Here is a 21349-nt window from a genome sequence, read left to right on the forward strand (position 1 = left end):
GAGAAATACAGTGGCTAGGGTGGTTGTCCTCAATCCATAGCTTCAACATATATTTGTTGCCCAATATGTTTAATGTGCCATGTATAGAAGAAAAATAAATTTGTGCACCCACTGACAGCTACTCAAATAAATGCCAGCATTTTTTATTTCCCTCAAAACTTATATTCATTATATGCAAGATTTTACACAGCAGGTAACCCCTTCCAAATGCAAAGTCTTCCTAATCAGCAAATAAGATACAGAAATCTGCACCTTTGCCAAGGTACATCCAACAGCTATCTCCTTTGGTTGCTGGCTTTCAAATTTTTAAAATGAACTGCAACCCAAGAATGAGCAAAGGTTTGGAAATTAAATTGCATAATATTTCTTTCTGTGTTAAGCAAATGAAAATAACCTCTTTTTTCACCCTGGAGGGAAACATTACTGGGCTGTTTCACATCACTCAGGATATTTGTATGGGCACTTTGGCACAATCAGTAATCCATACAACACTAGTTTTTTTTCTGAGTTGTTCATGCTGTTTCTCCGCTATTCCAGCACAGCTAGAATCTCTAGACAAAATTACTCAGCCATAGCGGTGATGTCATTCCCTCTGCAATGTGCTTTTTGAAGCACTGCAGAAGAACTGGAGCCATTGTCCTTCACTGGGCACTACAGGGAATAAGATGGTCTTCACATTGTAGCAGCAAACTGGGAGTTGTGCAAGGTAAGTGTGTGCTTACATACATCCTTAGGCCTTGCCCACTTCCCCTCCCCTCCACAGAGAATGACGAATGCCCTCTTCGATGCATGCTTTGAAAGGGAGAATAACGCTACACCTGTGCAAATCCTCACAGCATCCAGCAACCCTGTGATCTCTGTCTCGGAGGCCGACATCAGAACATCCTTCAAGAAGGGTAAACTCTCGTAAGGCATCAGACCCCGACAGTGTACCTGGCTGGGTACTGAAAACCTGTGCCAACCAACTGGCTGGAGTGTTCAAGGACATCTTCAACCTCTTACTGCTGCAGCCTGAGGTTCCCACCTGCTTCAAAAGGGCAGCAATCATATCGGTGCACAAGAAGAGCAGAGGAAGCTGCCTCAACAACTACCACCCAATAGCACTCACATCTACTGTGATGAAGTGCTTTGAGAGATTGGTCATGGCTAGAATTAGCTCCTGCCTGAGTAAGGACCTGGACCCGCTGCAACTCACCTACTGCCACAACAGGTCAACAGCAGACGCAATCTCACTGGCTCTCCACTCTGCTTTGGAGCACCTAGACAACCGCAAAACATACGTCAAGCTGCTGTTTATCGATTACAGTTCGGCGTTCAACACCATTATCCCCTCAGTAGTGATCAATAAGCTTCAAAACCTAGGCCTCTGTACCTCCCTCTGCAACTGGATCCTTGACTTCCTTATCGAGATACCACAGTCAGTGCGAATCGGTAACATCTCATCCTCGCTGACAATCAACACAGGTGCACCTCAAGGATGTGTGCTTAGCCCACTGCTCCACTCTCTCTACACCCATGACTGTGTGGCTAAGCACAGCTCAAATGCCATCAATAAATTCGCCAATGACACTACTGTTGTTGGTAGAATCTCAGATGGCGACGAGGAGGCGTACAGGAGTGAGATAGATCGGCTGGTCGAGTGATGCTGCAACAACAACCTCGCGCTCAACGTCAGCAAGACCAAGGAATTGATTGTGCACTTCAGGAAGGGGAAGTCAGGAAAACATACACCAGTCCTCATTCAGGGGTCAGTGGTGGAAAGGGTGAGCAGCTTCAAGTTCCTGGGCGTCAATATCTCAGAGGATCTATCCTGGGCCCAACACATTGATGCATTCATGAAGAAGGCACACTAGTGGCTCTACTTCATTAAGAACTTGAGGAGATTCTGTATGTCAACAAAGACTCTTACAAATTTCTATAGATGTACAGTGGAGAGCATTCTGACTGGTTGCATCACAGCCTGGTATGGAGGCTCCTATGCAGAGGATCGCAAGAGGCTGCAGAGGGCTAATGGACAGCCAGCTCCATCACGGGCACAACCCTCCCCACCATCGAGGACATCTTCAAGAGGTGGTGCCTCAAGATGGTGACATCCATCACCAAGGACCCTCAATGTCCAGAATGTGACCTCTTTTTGTTACTACCATCGGGAAGGAGATACAGGAGCCTGAAGACCCACACTCAATGATTCAGAAACAGCTTCTTCCCCTCCACCATCAGATTTCTGAACAGTCCATGAACACTACTTTATTATTCCCTTTTTTTGCACTACTTAGTTTTGTAATTTATAGTAATTTTATGTCCTTGCACTGTACTGCTACCGCAAAACAACAAATTTCACATCATATAACTTAGCGATAATAAATCTGATTCTGACATCCCTAGATCTCCAGCCCACAAGCTGACACCCTGACACCCACCCAACCTTCTCCCTCCCCTCACCAAACTAGACAGCTCCAACCGCTCCTCTGTTTGCTGTTGGTCTCCCCCCCGTTCATCTCTACTCCTCCTCAATACCCAAGAGTGCTGCTGGCCTCTGCCTTATCCCAACTCAGATTTTCCCATGTCCCTCAAGCCACCCCACCTCAGCATTTTGCTGTTACCCCCATTCCCCAGCCCCCACAGAACACTAGCTGTTTCCCGACCTCCCCCATCCCTGAGAACACTCTGTCAACCTCTATCTTCTCCCCAATCGGTGAGTGTACTCTGCCTGCCTCTTCATAACACCACAATTACCCCACCATCCCCGAAACTCAGCTGACTCCACAAATCCTCCTCCAAACAGTCTGGAAGCCTCCTTTCCCCTACCAATCTGCCAACACTCTGCTCAGCTCTATTTCCCCTGCCCCACCAACTCCTTGCTGGCTGTGTCCCTTGACACTCGACCCCACCCCGCAAAACTCTGCTAACCTGCCTTCCCTCAGCCTTTCAATTCACTGCCAGTCACCAGTAATTTCTCACACCCCCATCAGGAAGCATAAACTGCTCTTTCTCCCCATTCCCAATCCCCCTAATTCTGCCTTAAATGTCCTGCCCTGCTCCCTACACCATTCCATCCACAAGACCCTGAGCCATAGGTCCGATTGGTTCTGTGGCTGACAAGCTCCCAAGCAGCTCACTTCCACTACTGAATGAGAGTTACAGCTGAAGTTTTAGGTTACGGGCCAATGACCAAACAGTCATCCACACCCACCTCTGCCCATCCTAGCACAAGGATACACTAGCACTTCTCAGCAAAGTTGCTCAAACATAAATTACCAAACTCTGTTACTATACCTTTGATAATAACCAAATAACTTATTTCTGAAGTGTAGCTGTTATTTCCACATCACTGAATTTCAGAATCATACAAAATAGGAGGCCATTCAGCCCATCATGAGTGTGCTGACTCTTTGAATTGCTCTACATTTCATATCACTGCCCTCCTTTCCCCATAGGCCTGAAAATCTTTCCTCTCCAATTCCATTTAAAAATGAACTGATCCTATATCTTTCATTTTTTTACATATTCATTCAAGGGGTGTGGGCTTTGCATTCAATTGTCCATCGCTAATTGCCCTTGAGGACGTGGTGGTGAGCTGCCTTCTTGAACTGCTGCAGTCCTTGAGGTGTGGGTATACTATTAATCCACAACCCACCATCGTTCAACCAATGCATTCCAGACTGTGACAGTGTGTTAAAAAAATTGTAATTCATCTTAAATCTGCAAGCTCTGATTACACCCATCACGTGCCCAGACACCAAAACGTTTACAGAGTAAAAAGGCACACATCTAGGTACAGGAAGAGGGTCCAGCAAAAAAGAATTTGTGGATCTGAAGGGAATTAAGAGCAAACTAAAAGGACGAATTGGAGGATTTAATAGAAAAGTAAGTTTGTGTGGGGAATCTGGGAGGAAAGTAGGCCAGCTGGTATGGGATTGAGGGGTGTCAAAGGAATTCAAACTGGAGACACAAGAGACTGCAGATGCTGGAATCGGAGCAACAAACAAAATGCTGGAGGAATTCAGCGGGTCAGGTAGCATCTGTGGAGGGAAATGGGTAGTCAACATTTCCAATTGAAACCCTTCACCAGGACTGAAAGATAGAGGGGAGATAGCCAGAAGAAAGAGGTGAGAGCGAGGGGTGGAGCAAGAGCTGGCAAGCGATAGGTTGATCCAGGTGAGGAGGAGCGATAGGCAGGTGGAGGAAGGGAGAGTGGAAATAGTGACAGAGCCTGGGAAGAGATAGGTGGAGGTGACAAAGGGCTGCAGGTGAGGGAATCTGATAGGAGAGGAAGGTGGAGCATGGAATCAAATAAGGGAAGGGTGGGCGGATGGGAACCATAGGGGGAGGGAAAGGAGTGTGTTGGTGATGGGTAGATGGAGTGGGTGGAAGAGGGGAAAGAAGCAGGGTGATGGGGGAGGAGGCTGGGGTGGCTGAAGGAGGAACTGAGTAGATCAGGAGGAGAAAGTAAAGGGACAGAGGGGGAGCAGTTTACCTGAAATCAAAGAATTCAATATTCAATTCAAAGAGTTGGACAAAAGATTGAAGTTGGCTTTTGAAGCCACTGAATGACATACTAGGCACTGTGATTCAGGGAGAGAGGTCTAGTTTACAGGGTAAAGACATCTACCAGCTCAGGGCCCAAATGAGATATAGCAGGAAGGAAAGGTGAAGAGCAACTTTGAGTTGAAGGGCCATAGGAAAGGTGGAGCAAGAAGCAATGTGTAATGAATGCTTTCAGTATATTAGAAAAAAGGGTAATAATACAGAGTCACTTATTTATTGGACAGATCAAAACCATCTATCCCACTTAATTTGTACTTCATGTCTCTGCAGATCCATTTTCAATCTCTGGATAAAATACTCGGGTGATTGCCACAGTACCTAAGTGAGGTACATGAGCCACCCCTGCACCACATACAGTGACAGCATGAACACCTCGCCCCTGCAATTTAGAGGGAGCAGCACTCCCGCAATCTCAGTTTCTGCTTTATCTTGGCTATATACTACACCCAGCACTTGTTGCATGGCCCAGCTCCTCCAAACCATATACCCAGCACCTTCAGATAAACATTCCTGACAGTGATGGGGACAAAGGATTGGTTGGACCACTTGCCAAAGAACATGGCTTTCCTCATGCTGCATTTAGCACCACCCTTGGAGGTCAGTGTAAGTAGGTGTAAGTGCTCAGCAATCTGCAGACTGACAGTAGTTACAACATCATCTATGCAGAAGGATGTATCCGTAAGATAGTACTGATTCTGCCCGTGGGGTTAACTTGGGGCAGTAAGCCTTCCTTCCTGCAATAGCCACACCTTCTGGTCAAGTCTTCTTAACATTTTGGTGCTAAAAATGGCACACCAAGCAAATAACTCAGCAAGAAGCCAATTAAAATTATTTCTTGCCAGAGAGCACAAATAGTTCTGAGGAGAAGATGAAAAGGCAGCATCTACGTCCAAATGATGCATTAGATTTACTGGCCAAGAATTCCTTTTCTTAACATTTCACGTGCTTCTTTCCATATAGCTTTAAAGCCACCAGGAGTGAAAGCATAATTTATTCTGGTCACACCTGTTGGCGCCAAACAGTGCACATGGTCGGGATGGGAGCACTGACAATGGAAGCTCTCGCAAGCTCACTTCTCTTCCTGAATATATATTTTCCAAGTTATAATTAAATGATCGCTGATAGTGATATCTTGGTAATGCCAACTCTAATGTGGTGCGAATTCTAAAGAAAGATGCCGAGGGTTGGTCAGAATGGAGAAACATGGGGAGAACTAAGAGAGCAATAACAGTGTAGGCGGCTGGACACGGTGTGGGACCATAAAGAATAAGGGCCAGAGACCAAGCATAAAGAGCATAATAGATGGAGTTGGAGGAGGAGAAAGATGAACTAGGAACAAGAGAAAAACAGGGAGGGCAAAAGTGGCAGACAGAATTAGCTGAGTTGCAGTTATGTGTTCCAGCTGTTCTCATTTTTTTTTACTTAAGCCTCCGAGGCTACAGTGAGGTCCTGTCAATGTTCCCCTCAAATCCAGTGATATTTCTGGTCTCACTGCTGCAAGCATCTTTCACAAAGACATGAGTCGCTTCAGTCTCTTTTGATGGGAGGCTGTTCACGTGCTCAAATTTGGTAGGAGAAAAAAAATGACTCCAAAAAAGGTCATAGATGGGAAAGCATTCCTTGTTCCAGTGCTAACAAACATATAACCTTACCCCAATATAGACAAAAGCTGGAAAATGTCACAACTAAACTGGACAGCAATTAATCCCTGCTGCATGCTTCTAAATATTCACTGCTACCACAACAGAATTCTTTAAATACTGGGCACAATGAAAAAATATATAGCAAATTATAAATTTGCTCCATTAAATATCTACAGAAATAGTCATGAAAACTGATAAACATGTCTTCCTTTCTCTCTGCAGTATTTTGCCTTTCACCATCTGTTCTTTACTTTATCCATATGCCTTCTCGCACCCTTACTTTTCTTGTCTAACTCTATTTCTCACCAACTCTCTCTCTTCCTGACCAGTTTCTAGTTAACTCTTGTTCCTGTACTCCTCCTACCCAGAGAGTGGTGGAATGCACTGCCTGGGGCAGTGGTGGAGGCATGTACATTGGTCAAATTCAAGAGATTACTAGATAAGCATATGGAGGAATTTTATTTATTAGAGGGATATGTGGGAGGAAGGGGTTAGATAGTCTTAGGCGAGGTTTAAAGGTCGGCACAACATTGCGGGCCGAAGGGCCTGTATTGTGCTGTACTGTGCTATGTTCTATGTTAACTAGTACTTCCGCTTATCCTATTCTGTGGTTCCTTTACATGCTGCTTTACTTGATTCTCAGCCCTCACCGGCAAAACCCAGGGTGCGCACAAGATGGAAGCAACAGCCAGTCAGGCATGCACATAGGAACCAAGTGGAAATAAGACTTCTAGGTGCCAATACAAAAGAGAAACTGAGGAGGTCGAGTGGAGACTGATGCTTTATGAAGTGAGTGTGCAAGGGGGCGCAGCTGGTATTTGCACAGTGACTTATTGGAATCTGGCGTCCAAGGTGCATCAAGCATGGATCCACGCACAACTGTAGTTACAATATTCAAAGCAAACGTGACTGGGCTTGGACATATCAGAAAACTGGAGTGGGGTTCGTAAGCGACTAAGATATAGGATTGGGGCAATTGGCAGAACCACGGGCAATAAACAATTTATATGGCTTTTCAAGGAAAGCAAAACAAATGAATGATCCCAAACATCCAAGAAGGGACTTAAGAATCAATAATACATCCAGGACTTTGCAACCCTCTTCTGATCTGGAATAAATCAAGGGAGTACCAAATTGGTCAAGGGAAAATGCAAGAGATTGGGTTCCAAAGACCTGTGGCCTTTATCATCCAATAACAGGTTTCAAAAAATGGCATAAGTAGGTGTGCTAAGTACCCACAATGAAACAGGCAAGTTGAAAGTATCTCGGTAGTATCCACAGGAGGTGCTGCCTCAAGAAGGTAACATCCATCATCAAAGATCCCCACCATCCGGGCCATGCCATCTTCTTTCAGCTATCACTGTGCAGGAGGTACAGAAGCCTGAAGTCCCACACCACCAGGTTCAAGAACAGCTACTTCCCTTCAACTGTTCGGTTCTTGAAGAAACTGACACAACCCTGTTCACTACAGTTTAGCAACAGTATGACCACTTTGATCACTTTGCAGTAAAATGAACTTCATGTTTTTTTGTTCTAATTGTGTCCTTTCTTGTAAAAATTGTATGTAATTTATGCTTAATTTATGTTTTTCTTATGAATGCTTCTTAAACGATACTGTGTACCTGTGATGCTGCTGCAAGTAGGTTTATCATTGCACCTTGTGCATACATGTACTTGTGCAGATGACAATAAACTTGACTTTGAATTGTTATTTCAGTGCGAATTGTCATTTCAGTGCGAATTGTCTTTATTATATTACTAATCTTTTTTTTAAGGTAGATTAACTTGACTCTGAGAAGAAACATGAGGAGGCAGCTTTGTCAACTTGTCCAAGGGGACATTTGGTCTTCATTTGGTCAAACAGATGTTGAATCAATTAGTATCTTAATAAAGTTTTGAAGGATGCCCCGTGGATATGGTAAGCTTTTGAGTTGTGATGGATTTGCAGGCTGACATTAGAAGAATTTACTCAATTCAGGACTTACATATGCAGAAAGAGATGCTGAAAGATTGAAATCTGAGTCATTTGAGCTAAAAATCTTGTACAACACAACTTTTATTAAGCAACCTAACCTCTAAATTACAGGTGGAGACACAAGAAAGACTGCAGGTGCTGGAAATCTGGAGCAACACACAAAAAATGCTGGAGGAACTCAGCAGGTCAGGCAGCATCTATGGAGGAAAATTAACAGTTGATGTTTTGGGCTGAGACCCTTCATCTGGACTGGAAAGAGAGGGCAGAAGCCAGAATAAAAGGGTGGGGAGAGGAGGCCAAGCTGGGAGGTGATAGGTGGAAGAGGCAAAGGGGTGAAAAAGGTAGCATCTGATCGGAGAAGACAGTGGAGCATAGAATAAAGGGAAGGAGATAGGGAACCAGAGGGAGGAAGTTGTGGGTGATGGGCAGGTCATGAGGGCAGGAGAAGGGAAAGAGATGGGATAATGGGGCCGGGGGATAAGGGAAAACAAAAGGGTGGTGGAGAGGAACAGAGGGGACTGGTTACCAGAAGTTAGAAAAATCAATGTTGATGCCGTCAGGTTGGAGACTACCAAGGCGGAATATGAGGTGTTGTTCCTCTAACTTGTGTCTAGTCTCCACTTCCCATTCCCACACTGACATGTCTATCCACGGCCTCCTCTAATACCAAGTTGAGGCTAGACCACTACCCTCTATTACCCCCGCCTTTGTTTTCCCTTATCCCTCTGACCCCTTTGCCCCTTCTCTTTCCCCTCCCCTGCCCTCACAACCTGCCCATCACCCACACCTTCCTCCTTCTGGTTCCCCACCTCCTTCCCTTTATTCCATGATCCACTGTCCTCTCCTATCAGATTCCATCTTCTTTAGCCCTTTGCCTCTTACACCTATCACTTCCCAGCTTCTCACATCATTCCTACTTCCCCCTGCTCCCCCACCTACCTATCTTCCTCCTCTCACCTGGTTTCACCTATCACCCGCCAGCTTGTGCTCCTCCCCCTCCCCCCACCCTTTTATTCTGGCTTCTGCCCTCTTACTTTCCAGTTCTAATGAAGGGTCTTGACCCAAAACGTCGACTGTTCATTTCCCTCATAGATGCTGCCTGATCAGCTGAGTTCCTCCAGCATTTTTTGTGGGTTGCTCTAAAATGCAGGTGTGGTGCTAAAAGGTCCAGGACTTTTGATCGATTTATTTACTCGACTGTGTTATTGTTATCCTATACTCGTACATTATTCCATTGCAAACTGATTTACTTTCAATTTGAAATTTTTTTTTCACATAGTCAACAAATTGGAATGACATTTTTCAACCATACAGCATTTGCATCTTAACTAGAAAATGACTCACCAAATACTGCATAGCAATAGAGCGTCGTAAAGGACCGGGTGGTCCAATTAGGAACACATCTTGTCCCAGCAGATCTTTCTGCATGATCCATCGAAGGTGCTCTACAAGAGCCTGAGGGATGGGTTCCAGCACTGTTGAGAGAAGGAACACTGATTTAATCTTCATCTTGGCAACAGTGGGACCCTAGAACTTGCATTGTTGGAACAAGAACTACAATAGCAACAAAATCCTCTGCAAAGAAAGGGATGCAAAATAAAACTCTATTGGGTTAAAGGATTATTATGATTTAGTTTTTTTAATAAAGGAAGGCATTGTGATGGGATAGAAATTCATTCATAGGATATAAACATTGCTGGCAAGGCTAGTATCTATAGCCTGTCCATAATTCTCTTTCAGTAAGCATGGAGAGTTGGCTTCTTGGACTACTGCAATCCTTATGGTGAACCCACAATGATGTTAGTAATTTATTAATACAGGGAGCCAGCAACATGTTGTGTTCATGACAGGCATAAGTTCCAGTTCATGAGGGGCATAGATAGGGTGAATGCACAGTCTTTTTCCCAGGGAAGGGAAACTAAAAACTAGAGGGCATAGGTTTAAGGTGAGAGGTGAAAGATTTAGAGGGGACCTGAGGGGCAACTTTTTCACACAGAGGGTGGTGGGTATATGGAATGAGCAGCCAGAAAATGTGGTTGAGGCAAGCACAATAACAACATGCAAAAGACACTTTTGAATATTGTTATTGTGCTTGCCTCAAATGGAACTAGCCTGGTGGGCACCATGGTCAGCATGGACGTGTTGGGCCAAAGGGCCCGTTTCCATGCGGTATTACTCCATGACTCCAAAAGAGAAACCATTTAGGTTACTCTGCTTCTCAGCTCTCAGTCTGTAGCTTTTCAGTTTTTCAGTGTTCATCCAGATATTTTTTTTAATGTGATAAGGAGATCTGCCAAAGAAAGTAAGCCTAGCCAAGCTCTCCTAATTCCCCAGCCCTGACAACATCCTTTATGTCTTGTCCAGTGCTCTTACATCCATCATGCATTGTGCTGTCCTGAAACGTAGAGAGTTGCCTCGCTGTAGCCTGTATATTTTATGCAGTTCTCTAGAAAGATCCAGGATTTTGCTGTAGTGATGATGAAAGAATAACAATCTGTTTCCAAGTCAGAAAGGTGTGCACTTCAAAGGGGAACAGTCATGCCATGGTGTCTCCATGGAGCAAATACCCTTGTTGTGGGCTTGGGAAGTACTGTTGCCAACAAGCCTTGATCAGTTGCTGGTGCATCTTTTAGATGGTACATGCCATGAGCATGGTACATCGGTGGTAGAGAGAGTGAATGTTCACCATGCCAATCGACTAAACTGCTTGTTATGAAACTGAAAACAAACAAAGTATTTCATCGCATTCAAAACCTGTGCCTTGCAGGTGGTGGAAAAGCTTTGGGGAGCCAGGAGATGTATAATCTAAGTGGATTGGGGAGAGATTTCCCATAGTTAGTGTTTTCACCTCAACTGACAAAGCTACTTTTCCTCTATTTTTTGCCACTCCCAGTAGATTGTATAGAAGAGGGAGTAATGGATCATGTGGCAGTAAGGGCTGATGCAGTGAATTAAATAGATGTCCTCAAAGACAGTGCCCAAAATTAGGGGGCAATAACTATAAAAGAGTTACTAATGAGTGCCCAATTAAGGAGGAGCTGGACAAATACATGAAGGAGAAAGAAACATAAAGATATTCTGACAGGATCAGATGAACAGTTGTGCCAAATTACTCATTTCTATGCTGTAATTACCACATATGTCCTGCTTTTTTTCTGACACCAGGAAGCCAGACTGACCAAGTAACCAGCGGTCAGTGAAAATGGCAGTTCAACTTCTAATGCATGTTTTAATCAACAATTACCAACATAATTGATCTCAATTTTGTTTCAATTTGTGTTTTTCAAACAATCTAATTTTTAATCTAGGAAAGGTTTACAAAGAAAAAACAATTTTTTAGTTCAGCATCTCACAGCACTTGGCTGAAAAATTAACGCACTTACACAGTTTGATATGTTCCGAGAGTTCTCAGAGACGTTTTTTTCCCCTTTCTTTGGGAAAGAACTCACATCTCACCAAAACACTGAGAACACACACAAGGTGAATATATATCCTAACATACGTCACTGCACAGAGAACCAATTAACAGAAGGGACGCTCCCAGAGGCCAACTTTATTAGTGTAGTAAGAGACAGAGACAGAAACATGTTCAATCTGACAAAGTGCTAATTATTGTTAGAGAACAGGTACACAAATCAAAGGACAAGGCTTCAAACTGGAATTGCATGACCAACCCTTTGCAGAGGAGAAACAGGAACTTCATTTCACAAACCATTGTATGAGTTCTTCAACACAGATACTGCAAATTCTATTCAGAGTGGAGATGATTGGATAACTCCCCATTAATCAATCTTGGAGAGGCATTGCTGTGAGTGATTGCTAGGCATTGCTAGGATTGATTTTACTCACATAATTTGTATCATTTAACAATCCTCCATTCACTACATTTTGTGAAGAAATCTTATATCTGAGAGGTGCTGCATTAGTGTTGGTCATGACTTGTGTATGTTATATTTCAGAGTCTGTTTAAATTGACATTGTTGCCTCTGTATGCTGACGTTGCTATGTCCATATATTCCATCCTCCCACTAACCTGTTAATTTATTGGCTGACATAATGGTGTTGATGCAATGTCCACTGAAAAAGAGGTGAGAAATAATATAATTTTCCATCCAGAGTGGGATGATTGGATAGAGACATAAGAGACTGCAGATGCTGGGATCTGGAGCAAAAAATAAACTGCTTGAAGAACTCAGCAGGTCAAGCAGCATCAGTGCTTGCAAAAGGTCTGCACCAAAAATAAACTGCTGGAAGAACTCTGGAGCAAAAACCAAAATGCTCGAAGAACTGGGATGATTGGATAATTGCCCCATTATAAACACTTGTAGACTGTACAGTTGTAAGTGACAAGATTTAATTTTGCCATTCATTTGCCATTCATTTGCACTTTGCCATTCATTTGCAAGAATATGCAAGAATGGCAAAGTGCTTCCCATTCATGTATATTGGGGGAAAATATCCAAATCGAGCATGAATTGATCAAATTTCATTTTTAAGGAAGGCAGTTCCTGGCAATGCTAATTGAGAACTGTGACAACTAAGTGATCATCCTGCATAGAATGGAAGTCTGCAATGGAACAAAATTCTAAAGATAAACAGGAAATATTTGTTGTGAATGCATTCATCAGCAAATTAGAAAGGGGAATTGGAATCCTTTACACAATTACAGTCCAAAGAGGATTTAAGAACTCACCAACAGATGAACCCATAGTCTGGAAGTGAAATCAATACACAATTCCAATCCCGCCTGCTCTCAACTTAATCATATCACTAAACCTCCCACAGTCCCATCTTAACCAGACTCTAGCTTTTCCATTAAATCAATAACTGAAGATGCCCTTGGGTTCTGATAATTCAAAGTCTTATCTGATAATATTGTTAACCAGCTATTTTGTTAACATGGATGCAGGATTTATTTTGTGATTCTAATTATCCAGAAAACTAGTTCAAGTAACTCTTGAGTTACCTCTTGGATGAGGTTAATCCGAAGCCCTTCTGCTCTTTCTGGCATGCGAAATAGCAGCATTTCAGAGAAGAGCAGGGGCATCATCCTTAGTGAACTTGTCAATATTTAGCTCTCATTGCCATCACCTCAAAAAGAATTATCTGCCTTTTATCGTGTTGCCTTTTGTAGGAACTTGTTGTGTGCTAATTGGCTGTTGCGTTTCCTACTCTACAGCAGTAATTATGCTTGAAAAGTACTTAATTGTCCATAAAGACCTTCAGGACATCCTGTGGGTGGGAATGCATATAAATGCAAGCCTGTCTTTTTTTAAAAGAATAGACTGCACCATTTATTAAGACAATTTTCATATCAAAAAGTACAGGCAAAAACAAAGCAACTTTATTTTCACATTTAGAGTTAGCTGGAATCTTCCATTGGATTAATGGCTTTTGCTTCTTCTAACAGGCATACATTGGTTGTAAACCAGTAAAGATTTCCAGTTCATTTTCTTGTACTGAATTGGAATCACTCAGTTGAACAAAACAGTTATTTTTGCAGAATTGTTCTGACATTTTAAAAGGAACGAACATCCATCAGTTTTGAAGGCAGTAGAGAGAACAATTCTTTATAAGTATAGACAGTGCAATTATAATTACAGTTTCCTGAGGTGAATGTCAAAATTACTGGATACAGATGTCTTTTTCCAACAGAGGTTTTCATTTCAATGCAAGTTTCCTTGAGAAAATTGTTTCTTTATCTGGATGATCACCTGTGGCACTGCACATTAGTTAACAGCAAATGTAGCTTTAAGGAATAAAAACAGAAAATGCTGGAAACACTCAGCAGGTTAGGCAGCATCTGTGAAGGGAAACAGAGGTAATGTTTCAGGTTGAAGACCTGAACATCAGAACTGGGGAAAAAGAGAATTTTAGTTTTAGGTTTCAGGATGGATTGGATAAAACAAAGGAAATATCTGTGATAGAGTGAGGATAGGATTGCCTTGGGGATAAGCTGTTGATGAAGTCATCTGATTGATGGGTTATTAAGGATTGTTGGGGGAGAGGGTAGAAAGAGGGACAGGGAGGGAAGATGGGGGGGAGGGGGGAGGAGGGGAGAGAGAGAGAGAGAGAGAGAGACATAACGATCAAAGGAATGTAAAAGCTGCAACATGCACAAATTGATCCAATATTACAGATGGGTGATCTACATCAGAATTGGCCAGTCCTGATACAAATAAAGAAAGCAATTTACCTGAAGTTGTAAAATTTGACATTTGAGTCCAGAATGCTGCAATGTTCCCAGATACAAAATGAGATGCTATTCTTCAAGTTTACACTGGGCCTCAGCAACAATCCAGACAGGTTGGTTATAGTGGGAATGGAATGGAGAATTAAAGTGACAGGTAACAGGAAGGTGAACTGAATGCAGGTGTTCCACAAAGTGGTAACCTTGATCTGCTGAGTGTTTCCAGCAAGTTTTGTTTTTATTTAAGATTTCCAGTATTTGCAGTTTTTTTAATTTTCATTTACTGTAAGCTTTATGGGGAAGGGCACTTAGTAAAATTCAGGGGATGACTAAGAGAAATGTAGACCAGAGATGTATTGGGATAGCTCAGTCCAAAGATAATCAAGGTATGGATGAAGATTTGCTCATCAGAAGAGCTGAGGCACTGATAGAAGCAGGCAATATTCTTAGGGTGGGTTTGGATGGTCTAATGGAGTGGATACTGGGTCCAAAGCTTATTTCAGAAGTTAAATAAGCAACGGAAATTGGGAATAATCTGGTTTAGTCTCAGAATTTCTGCAATAGGAACTAGAATAGGGTTTGTGGCCAGTCCAAAGATAGTAGCTTCTGTCTCATAAATGCTTAGTTGAAGAAACTTTTGCTCATTTCGTCCTGGACCAGGACTGAAGTTTAGGGACAGGGGTGGGGTCAAAGACATTGCAATGGATAGCAGCAGTGTACACACAGAAAATGGCACTGTGCTAGGGAGCAGAATGTGGATGAGAAATAGGAGAAGACCAGGAATAGATTCCTGAGGGATATAACTGTGGATATTCACAGAAATAACTGTGGTTCATCGGGAAGAAAAAACATTGCAAGTAATCCTTTGTCCACAAAGGGATGCCTATTAATGGAGCCAGGCAAATAAGGTTCCACTCTGCTGAGAGATGGTGGAAGGGCAATGGAGAAGGATGGTGGATTCAGCTGTGCCAAGGCTGCAGTATGTCAGGAGCGACAATGAGGGCGATATTATCCCTATAATCATAGATAATAATTGGCGACTTTAATCAGAGAGTTTCAGTACTGTGGTGCTGCTGAAACCTGATTAAAAGAATTCTGGGGAAAATGGTCACAGATTTGGGACAGCACATTTAAAGATGACTTGAGGCAATTATTTGCAAAGGAGAAGGATCAAGGGTTTTTTTCTGAGGAGAGGGATGATGGCATGAGATCTGAAGGAAAGGGATATGATTACTAAGGAAGGAAAATCAGTAAAAACACAAACAACCTTATTGCTATCAACATAACAACTTTCATTTATGGAGCAAATTTCAACAGATAAAAACAGCCCAGAGGTGGCAATTAGAACTTTCAAAATTCACCTCATTAATATTAATATTTTAATAATTATGAATAAAAACTAATGGAAAGAGGGAAAAGGTTCTGCTTGTACCTCATAGCTGTTAAAACATTTAAAGGTCAACAGTCATGGGAAATAATTGGATGTAATATTAAAGATAGTGTGTTTTTTTTAAATTTGACCTTTTTTTGAATATGGTACTAAATCACCATGGGGAAAGTATGTTTTTCTGATAGTGCACTTTGAGATCAAAAGATTACAGTTGAACTACAGTACAAGAGCCCCTGCTTGGAAAAAATTAAACTGCAAAACACTGGAGAAAATAATCTTAGCTGAATAAACAGTTTAAAATTTGATCCGATATATTCAAATAATTTTGAAAATCATTTGAACAGAAACTGCAATATTCCATCAGTACAACTGAATGAACATTATAGATACCTTCTGGAAAACAGTATATATGTGCTCAAATTGCTCAATGCAAATTTAATTCAGTCACAGCTGTGAGCAAACCTACTATAATTATGTGCAGGATTTTGAGAGAAGATTTATGGAGTACCTAATGACTTACAAAAATTTCATATTTTGTCCATTTTTTAATATCCATTATGTTTTTAAAAAATCAATTCCCAAAAAGAAAAATGGATGTATAAAAATTTCAAAATGCATCTTAAACAAATTTGGGACCCTGGTACTAGATGAAGCAATTATAATGATGAATTCACATGGACATATCCAAACAGAAATTGGGACAGTGGAATTTATTAATGAAATTTAACAAAAACCAGGTCAAAAAAAGTTTTGTCATGTAAACAAGTTTACATTAACTAGATAGATATCCATCAGCATTTTAGGTCATAGCTGATGACATTACTTTGATATTTTTTCTGTTAATAATTTATAGTTAGGCAGACAATAATATGAAGTGAAGAACTTGGAGGTACAAGACTGTGCCATAATGAAGGCAAGATTGAAAGTATCCTGACTGGTTGCATCACGGTCTGATACAGCAATTCGAATGTGCAGGAACACCAGGAGCTGCAGAGAGTGGTGGATTCAGCCCAATACATCAAAGGCACATCTCCCCGACCATTGGTAGTATCTACAGGAGGCGCTGCCTCAAGAAGGCAACATCCATCATCGAAGACCCCCACCATCCGGGCCACACCACCTTCTTCCAGCTACCATCGGGCAGGAGGTACAGAAGCTTTAAGTGCCACACCACCAGATTCAAGACAGCTATTTCCCTACAACCATTCAGTCTTAAACCAACCGGCACAACCCAAATCACTACAGTTCAGCAACACTATGACCACTTTGATCACCTTGTACTAAAAAGGATTTTGTATTTTTGTTCTAATTGTGTACTTTCTCGTAAACATTGTGTTATAATTTATGTTTAATTCATGTTTTTCTTGTGAATGCTGCTTTTATGAAGCTACGTGCCTGTGATGCTGCTGCAAGTAGGTTTTTCATTGCACCTGTGCAGGCATGTACTTGTGCATATGACAATAAACTCAACTTTGACTTTGAGATGTGACAGCAACCAGATAGATCAATGAGGGAACATATTGTCTTGTGGATAACATAGATAAGATATCTTTATTAGTCACATGTACATCGAAACACACAGTGAAATACATCTTTTGCGTAGAGTGCTCTGGGGCAGCCCGCAAGTGTCGCCATGCTTCCGGTGCCAGCATAGCATGCCCACCACTTCCTAACCTGTACATCTTTTGGAATGTGGGAGGAAACCGGAGTACCCAGAGGAAACCCACGCAGACATGGGGAGAACGTACAAACTTCTTACAGACAGCGGCCTGAATTGAACCCGGGTCATTGGCACCGTAAAGCATTATGTTAACTGCTACACTACCGTGCCTGCCTCTGGGAGTCAACAATGCAAGAATTTAAAATAGACTTATGCTCCTTTTGTTGTTTGAATTTTATCTCATGTATTGAATGCATAGCTGTAGAGTCTTCTGAAAAATCTGAGGACTTCTCATTGGCTGAGTTCAGTGCAGTTCAGCATAGTAGTTAATTTGGGAGAGCAATCCACAACTTATATGCTTGGTGAAGTTTGGCTCCACATTGTTTTTGAAACTCTAGGTGCAACCTATTCCTTGGTACCTCAAACCTATTGGGATGGTGTGTGGGATTTGTCAAGAGAAATTTGATCTTCATATTCATTGATTTCCTCTTTCAATAGCAAGACATTCAGGTCACATAGTCCAGTGCTTGTAGAGGGCACAGCAACAAGAGAGGCAGCTGATGGATTCGAAAGGTCATCATACCATGATAGGTAGGTCAGGAATAGCGTGGATATTCCCAAGCAACTTGCAGGTCATTCAATAGATGTTATGCTAGCAAGGCAGAAGTCAATAGAGGGAAGAGTTCCAGATATATTGTACATGATTGCAACCAGCTGGATGTCCACAAGTTGCCTGCCTGTTGGCTGGTGTCAAACGAGTGCATGGTATTCTGACACCAAGTGTGCCAGCTAGCTCAACTCCCAGGACATTTCAAGATTGGAACTTTGCTGCTATGTTCCAGAGGATTTTGATTAAACTCTGCCACACACACCCACATTCTTAGAAAAGTGGCTCCTTGTGTATTTATATAGGCAAGGAGCCAAGAAGATTCACTTTCAGAACAGAGCTCATGTGATATAAACAGAAAATGCTGGGGATACTCAGCAGGTCAGACAGAATCTGTAGAAAGAGTTAACATTTTGGATCAATGATCCTTCGTCAGAAGTGTTCTGATGAAGGATCCTTGATTTGAAACATTTATTTTAAATTTAACATATCTGCAGTTTTTTTGCTTTTCTATATAAATGCAAATTGCTGTTACTCACAATTACCACCTACTCCTCTTAAGTATCTGCAAGTAGATATAGATGAGGAACAAATCCCCTTCCTTACAACACAACCACTGCACCAACTTCCCCCTCCCTAAAATTGGATGGGCAATACCTGTTATTCACTTCTACTTACGAAGAATGCTCCCTGGGCTGAAGTAATGAATCTATACCTGGATCAGAAATACTAGTTTCAATATATAGCAGCAATATGATGCAGTTAAAACGGAACCCTCTAGATTGACTTGATCTCAACTCCTTTTGCATAAGTTAACATTGAAGTTACTTTCATCCTATCATTTGACTTTTGGGCTGTAAATTTAGTGGTTCAAATGTCCACTTGCTCAACAAAACTGCAGAATCACTAGGATAGACAAATATAAAGTACACATTAAAGACCATGGGACTACTAAAAGCTAATTATAAAGCAAAGACACTTTGATTACAAATGAAAATGTTAAGAAGTTGCCATCAATTTTAGTTTGTTTTTCCTTCGAGAAACAATGTATTAACAGTACTTGCTCAGTAGAAAACTGCAGGTGTCATTGCAAATGAAATGCAAACATCTGAGGGGATATAGGTCATTTTATGGTCAGTTGAAGTATATAGCACAGATTCCCAACAAATGGCATTTAAGCAGCATGATGTCATATTACCAAAATATTATTTTACCAAAATAATCAAACTGTAGGAACAACCCGTGCCAAGATATTCAAACCATTAATCTACTTCATTTAATATTACTAAAATGATACACATGTATCACTAAGTTGCCAATTCCAAAATAATTAACCTAATTTTCCAACAAAATTGAAAGATTAAAACAATTGCTTGCCCGATTTTACATGACCAGCATTAAGGAACTACATTATCTTGTCCAATTTAATGTAATCAAACTACAATCATTCACCCTATGTTATTTCAATAACATAATCGGTATCACAGCTTTGTTAACGAATGTGAAACTAAACTATGACAGCCTGGACCATTCCATTAGCCATTTAATCCTATAGCAGCCCCAAAATTGTTCACAATCTGTTTGAAAATGAAACAAGTTGTATTTAAATAGGTTTATTATGATTATTATTATTGTCACATGTACCCAGGTACAGTGAAAAACTTGTTTTGCATGGCATCCATACAGATCATTTCATTACAACAGAGCATTGAGGTAGTACAATAACAGAGTGCAGAATAAAGTTTACAGTTACAGAGAAAGTGCAGTCCAGGCAGACAATAAGGTGCAAGGCTATAACGAGGTTGATTGTTAGGTCAAGAGTTCATCTTATCGTACTAGGGGACCATTCAATAGTCTTATAACAGCGGGATAGAAGCTGTCCTTGAGCCTGGTGCTACGTGCTTTCAGGCTTTTGTATCTTCTGCCCAATGGGAGAGGGGAGAAGAGAGAATGTCCAGGATGGGTGGGGTCCTTGCTTTTACCGAGACAGTGAGAATTGCAGACAAGAGTCCATGGAGGGGAGGCTGGTTTCCATGATGCACTAAGCTGCGTCCACAACTCTCTGCAGTTTCTTGCGATCACAAGCAGAGCGGTTGCCAGACCAAGCCGTGATGCATCCGGATAGGATGATTTCTATTGTGCATTAATAAAAACTGGAGAGGGTCAAAGGGGACATGCCATATTTCTTTAGCCTCCTGAAGAAGTAGAGGTGCTGGTGAGCTTTCTTGACCATGGTGTCTATGTGACTGGACCAGGACAGGCTATTGGTGATGTTCACTCCTAGGAACTTGATGCTTTCAATCCTCTCTACCTCAGCACAGTTGATGTAAACAGGAGCATGTGACCAGCTCTTTTGTTTTGCCAACACTGAAGGAAAGATTGTTGTCATGACACCATGTCACTCGGCTCTCTATCCCCTTCCTGTACTCCGACTCATCGTTATTTGAGATTCGGCCCACTACGGTGGTATCATTTGCAAACTTGTAGATGGACTTAGAGCAGAATCTGGCCACACAGTCGTGAGTGTATAGGGAATAGAGTAGGGGGCAAAAGATGCAGCCTTGTGGAGCACCAGTCTTTAGAATAATCGTGGCGGATGTGTTGCTGCCTATTCTTACTGATTGTGGTCTGTTGGTCAGGAAGTAACGGATCCAATTACAAAGGGAGGTGCTGCGTCCCAGGTCCAGGAGTTTGGAGTAGCAGCCCAGATCCTGACAACCTTTATATAGAGAAAACTTTCCAACCGTTCCCTTTGATCTTCTGGTGATGGACCAGACAAAATACATTGTTTGGATTTACATCAAACTGTGCCATAATTTAAAAAACCTTTACATGATCCCTTCTTAACCTCCATTCAAATGAAAAGTATTCAGTCTATTACTGTAACTAAAGCCTTTCACCATTTACCTCTGCTGCACATTTTATGTGGCTTCAACATTCCTCTGACCATCTGAAATGAACCCAGTTTTCTTACTGCTGCATAAACAGTGCTGGTTTCATTTCTGCTTTTGGAATCCCATTTCAAACAGCTGCATGGATTTGTCCTTCCATTTTTAATGGTTTGCATACCTAAAGTGTCAAAAGTGTCTCTTTCCACTCCTTCGATATTTTCATATTTCCTTACAACATAAATTGAGGCTATTTAATCCGTTGAGTCAATGCTGGCTGTCAGAAGAATCCTACCAACTCCATTCCCCCATTTGTTTTCCCTGTAACCAATTCTGTTTCACATGTCCATTAACACCCTCTGATTTTCTTGATACCCACCTACACCTACCGTTCATTTACAGCAGGCAATTCACTAACCAACCAGCCCAGAAATCTATCGCTCTCGAT

The 21349-nt window shown here is 41.8% G+C and overlaps 1 protein-coding gene across 1 annotated transcript in view; it reads right to left on the reverse strand.

Annotated features, from left to right (window-relative positions):
• Positions 1-21349, reverse strand: part of vwa8 (von Willebrand factor A domain containing 8) — a 321854-nt gene that overhangs the window by 294865 nt on the left and 5640 nt on the right. Inside the window, exon 3 of the mRNA XM_052013855.1 lies at positions 9511-9641. Coding sequence (XP_051869815.1) covers positions 9511-9641 — 131 coding nt within the window. The remainder of the gene's footprint in view (positions 1-9510; positions 9642-21349) is intronic.

The sequence above is a fragment of the Pristis pectinata genome, chromosome 4 (assembly GCF_009764475.1).
Source record: "Pristis pectinata isolate sPriPec2 chromosome 4, sPriPec2.1.pri, whole genome shotgun sequence".
NCBI lineage: Eukaryota > Metazoa > Chordata > Chondrichthyes > Rhinopristiformes > Pristidae > Pristis > Pristis pectinata.